This window comes from Oncorhynchus kisutch, linkage group LG8 (genome assembly GCF_002021735.2).
Source record: "Oncorhynchus kisutch isolate 150728-3 linkage group LG8, Okis_V2, whole genome shotgun sequence".
NCBI classification, from domain to species: Eukaryota; Metazoa; Chordata; class Actinopteri; order Salmoniformes; family Salmonidae; genus Oncorhynchus; species Oncorhynchus kisutch.
This window is the reverse complement of record NC_034181.2, coordinates 37,743,593-37,748,262: the sequence shown is the minus strand read 5'-3', so window position 1 is coordinate 37,748,262 and position 4,670 is coordinate 37,743,593. Positions and strand designations below refer to the sequence as shown.

The following is a 4,670-nucleotide window of genomic DNA, read 5'->3' as shown; positions in this document are numbered from 1 at the left end:
GCTTCTATGAAAATCTATGTCAAGAACAGCTAATCAACTATAATTCAGCCATACAATTAGGATAAAATCATTAAGTTTCTACAAATCTACACTGACCCTCAAGGTATATAGTGTTCTGTAAATAAGATAACAATTGCTCCAGAATAATCAGATGGTTGCACTCTCTCAGAACACGATACCTCCCCCTTCAGTCCTCCAAAACAAGCAAGAATAGAAGTGTGCTTTTTGTGTCAATGACTATGAATAACGTCAACTAATTGATTTTACACAGCAATATTTAAAAACCCAGATGATATGATTATTCTTGATCTTATCATACAATGAAGATAAAGAGAACATTAAGAAGAGGAAAAACGCCAGTGTATGTCAGACCCAATATTTTCAAAGAGGAAGTGCTTCGAAGCTCGATTGCAATAACAACACACGCCATTACCATTTGAGTGTTTAACCAACACAGACAGGTGCGCACCAATCTCCTCCTAGTAGACGTGAGCTTTGGCTTCAAGTACTTGTGTATCTGGTAGTCTGCTCTCACAGCTGCAGCCCAGAGAAGAAACCCTACAAACTGACCCAGGTGTATGCCATGCCACCAGATGGAAAATCCAAATGTCATTACCAGTGGAGCGGTTTTGCATCTTTGGAAAACCAGCCTACGTAGCCATGTAGCTGTCGTACCATTCCACCGACGGGCAAATTCGGACACCTGGCAGGACATCTCTGTGGTCCAAAGATCTCCGTCAGACAGGCCACTCCAGTTTGGGCTGTCCTCCCTGACCATCCCCCTGAACCCAAGCCCAGCAGCATTATTCAGACATTCACTGATCTTCCAGTGGGAGTAGTATCTGATCCTCAACACCACAGCAAGGCCCCATATCCACAAGACATCGGTGAGGATGTTGTTGGAGACGGACAAACTGGAGGCATTGTCTCTGAGGAGACGAGTGAGATGGTTCCTAGCCCACTCCAGAGATAACACCTGAAAGCCCTTGTAGGATATAACGGACAGAGGCTGGGGAGGAGGGCTGATTGTAATCTGCTCTACAAAATATACAAATTGGTCAAACGAGGACAGGGGTCCGCCGAGCAAGGCAGTGAAGTTTAGTGCATAGCTGATGAGTGGGAGAAAGGCCCGGCATTGAGTCATTAATGTCACCCTGCCCCCGTCCTGTAGATCCATTGACACGGAGGTGACTCTCTGGGTGAGTAGCATCAAGGAGGACATTGATAGGAGAAGCCTGAGAGAAAATAAAAGTAACACAGTCAGTCTGAGATGATGTTCTGTACTTTACACATTTTATTGGTGGGTTGGGACTGGGAGACGACTACTTTATTTCAAATGCACTTATTGTGGAGCTGATGTTATGTTTTCCATTGTGAAATCATTGATCCACCCAAGCCCCAGATTATAGTTTGCTCATGAGGTCTACTGCACAGACAACCAACACAAACATTTAAGTCACAAGTACATGTAGGAAACTAACATAATTTTGAAAGTCTTGACTGAATTAAGAACAGTGCTGTACCTGGAATCAGTGGGCTCATTGAGGTAGTATTCTCTGTACTGTATGAGCAGGTGCCAGAATGTTTGCCAACCCATCTGCAGTCCAAAGACCCATGGATGGACACGCTCTGGGCTCAGTGAACACACCAGCAGCACAAAGATCACAGTGGAGATGAGCAGAAGCAAGCTGTATACACCCATGGTGACAATCGCTAGGATACAGCCTCCGGATGCCAAGAAGAGGTACCTGTTAAGACCAGTGTTATACCTCCTACCACTCAAACAAAATAAGCAGTTTGATTGAAATCCTTTGTTAATTCCAAATGGAGGTTCCAACAAGTGTGAATTAACCAGTGGATAAACAATTTGTATAAACAAGTGTGGGTGTGTGTATACTAAAAGTAGATTATAATTGGTCTGACCTTAGTTGCAATTTTCTTTTTAAAATGCCCTGATCTTCAACTTAATACTACAATAGATGTATAAAATATATAATACAGACCTGTATGTCAAAGAGAGACATCCCTGTTTAGCCAAGACGTAGAATAGAAAAGCAAAGGGAATGGAAAAACATTGGTACGTCAGAAATGGATGCTGCTCACACAGCCACTGGATTGGCTCCATTTGAAATCCTTCCTGTGAAATATCAACACTATTATGAGTAGAGAATGGTGGGACTTTAGGCCTATATATAGTGTTGACTGTCTTGATAGGCAATTCCACCTGTGTCTGGCATGAACATAATTATCATTGTTTAATGATAAGCATGCAGTACATTTGAGCCATCTGCAAACCACTTTGTTTTCTCTTTGTCTATAGCAACCATGAAATCTCTATACTTTACAGTCCACTGTTGATAATGTAAAATGGCCTGAATATACTGTAGTTGTCTCCACCCTGATATATTGGATGGATAAATAAATTGTATTCTACTTTTTTTAAAGAGCCATCCACAATGAGCAGCAGTAATCTATTATTTTAATGCAAAACAGTTGAGCACATATGAGCCAATATTTCTCTTAAAAAACAAGGCCATAATGTGTTTTGAAAAGCTTTTACAACCGGCTGCAGGGGCAAATTCAGTGACATCTATTGTACAACATGTTTTGGTCAGGGTAATGAGGAGAAGCACTATGGAAACTGCCTCCATTCTCATCTGTGCTCAAAGCATTTTAAAAGTAATTGTTTAGTAGACAAACAGTATTGCAAAGATTGCAACAATACAGATTGCCAAAAAGACAGTAGGCTTGGCTTCAGTTTGACCTCCATTCACAAAAAAGAAACAGTTCTGTCATTGTTTTTAACCTTTACAATTTCCGTGGTGCATGGGAGGCCCTATTAATGCTTTATATACTAAACAAAAATATAAACTCAACATGTAAAATGTTGGTCCCTTGTTTCATGAGCTGAAATTAAAGGTCCCAGAAATTTTCCAGACGCACAAAAAGCTTATTTCTCTCAAATTGTGTGTACAAATTTGTTTACATACCTGTTAGTGAGCATTTCTCCTTTGCCAAGATAATCCATCCACCTAACAGGTGTGTAAATAAAATGGCACTCTAAAATGTACAGTTTTGTCACACAACACAATGACGCAGATATGTCAAGTTTTTAGGTAGCGTGCAATTGGCATGCTGACTACAGGAATTATGAGGTTGGTCCCTTTACATGGTGTGACAGCTACTTTAGTCTACCAAAACATTAAGAACGCCTGATCTTTCCGTGACAGACTGACCAGGTGAATCCAGGTGTAGAGGAAGGGGAGGAAACCAGTCAAAGAAGGATTTATTGGCCTCGTTTTTTAGGTTATTGTCCTGCTTAAAGATGAATTTGTCTCCCAGTGTGTAGTGGAAAGCAGACTGAACCAGGTTTTTTTTCTAAGATTTCGCCTATTCTTAGCTCTATTCAGTTTATTTTATCCCTAAAAAAAACTAGTCCTTGTCAATGACAAGCATACCCATAACATGATGCAGCCACCATCATACTTTAAAATATGAAGTGGTTCTCAGTGTTGTGTTGGATTTGCCCCAAACATAACACTTTGTATTCAGGACATAAAGTTAATTTATTTGCTACATTTTTTGCAGTTTTATGTTAGTGCCTTATTGCAAACCAGATGCATGTTTTGGAATATTTTTATTCTGTAAAGACTTTCTTCTTTTCACTCTGTAATTTAGATTAGTATTGTGGAGTAACTACAATGTTGTTGATCCATCCTCAGTTTTCTCTTACCCCAGCCATTAAAATCTGTAACTGTTTTAAAGTCACCATTGGCCTCATGGTGAAATCCCTGAGCGGTTTCCTTCCTCTCTGGAAACTGAGTTCGGAAGGACGCCTGCATCTTTGTAGTGACTGGGTGTATTGATACACCATCCAACGTGTAATTAATAACTTCACCATGCTCAAAGGGATATTCAATGTCTGCTTTTATTTACCCATCTACCAATAGGGGCCCTTTTTGCAGTGCATTGAAAAACCTCTCTGGTCTTTGTGGTTGACTCTGTGTTTGAAATTCACTGTTCGATTGAGTGACCTTACAGATAGTTGTGTGGGGACAGAGATGATGTAGTCATTAAAAAAGCATGTCAAACACTTAATGCACACATACTTATGTGACTTGTTAAGTAAAATTTTACTCAATTTATACTGAACAAAAAAAATAATGCAACATTTGAAGTGTTGGTCCTATTTTTCATGAGTTTAAATAAGATCACAGAAATGTTCCATATGCACAAAAAAGCTCATTTGTCTCAAATTGTGTGCACACATTTGTTTACATCCCTGTTAGTGAGCAATTCTCCTTTAGCAAGATAATCCATCCACCTGACAGGTGTGGCATATCAAGAAGCTGATTAAACAGCATGATCGTTACACAGGTGCATCTTGTGCTGGGGACAATAAAAGGCCACTCTAAAATGTGCCATTTTGTCACATAACACAAGGCCACAGATGTTTTGAGGGAGCATGGAATTGGCATGCTGACTGCAGGTATGTCCATCATAGCTGTTGACAGATAATTTAATGTTAATTTCTCTACCAGAAGCCGCCTCCAACGTTGTTTTAGAGAATTTGGCAGTACGTCCAACCAGCCTAACAACCACAGACAACGTGTAACCACGCCAGCTCAGGACATCCACATCTGGCTTCTTCACCTGCGGGATCGTCTGAG

At 40.3% G+C, this 4,670-nt stretch overlaps 1 protein-coding gene across 1 annotated transcript; it reads right to left on the bottom strand.

Annotated features, from left to right (window-relative positions):
• Positions 1-44: 44 nt before the first annotated feature.
• On the bottom strand, positions 45-2,136 carry mboat4 (membrane bound O-acyltransferase domain containing 4). Its single transcript, XM_020488724.2, has 3 exons — positions 2,004-2,136; positions 1,524-1,748; positions 45-1,235 (listed from the first exon to the last, which is right to left on the bottom strand). Exons 1-3 carry the CDS (start codon positions 2,123-2,125, stop codon positions 314-316), a joined length of 1,269 nt encoding a protein of 422 aa, XP_020344313.1. The 5' UTR covers positions 2,126-2,136; the 3' UTR covers positions 45-313.
• Between the last annotated feature and the right edge of the window lie 2,534 nt (positions 2,137-4,670).

Bases quoted from the DNA above. Each gene is read 5' to 3' on its own strand.
- mboat4 (XM_020488724.2), bottom strand. From the start codon at position 2,125: ATGGAGCCAATCCAGTGGCTGTGTGAGCAGCATCCATTTCTGACGTAC. The intron at 1,749-2,003 runs GTCTGTATTATA...TGGTCTTAACAG, and splicing joins TGTCTCTCTTTGACATACAG to GTACCTCTTCTTGGCATCCG. The intron at 1,236-1,523 runs GTACAGCACTGT...ATTTTCTCTCAG, and splicing joins AATGAGCCCACTGATTCCAG to GCTTCTCCTATCAATGTCCT.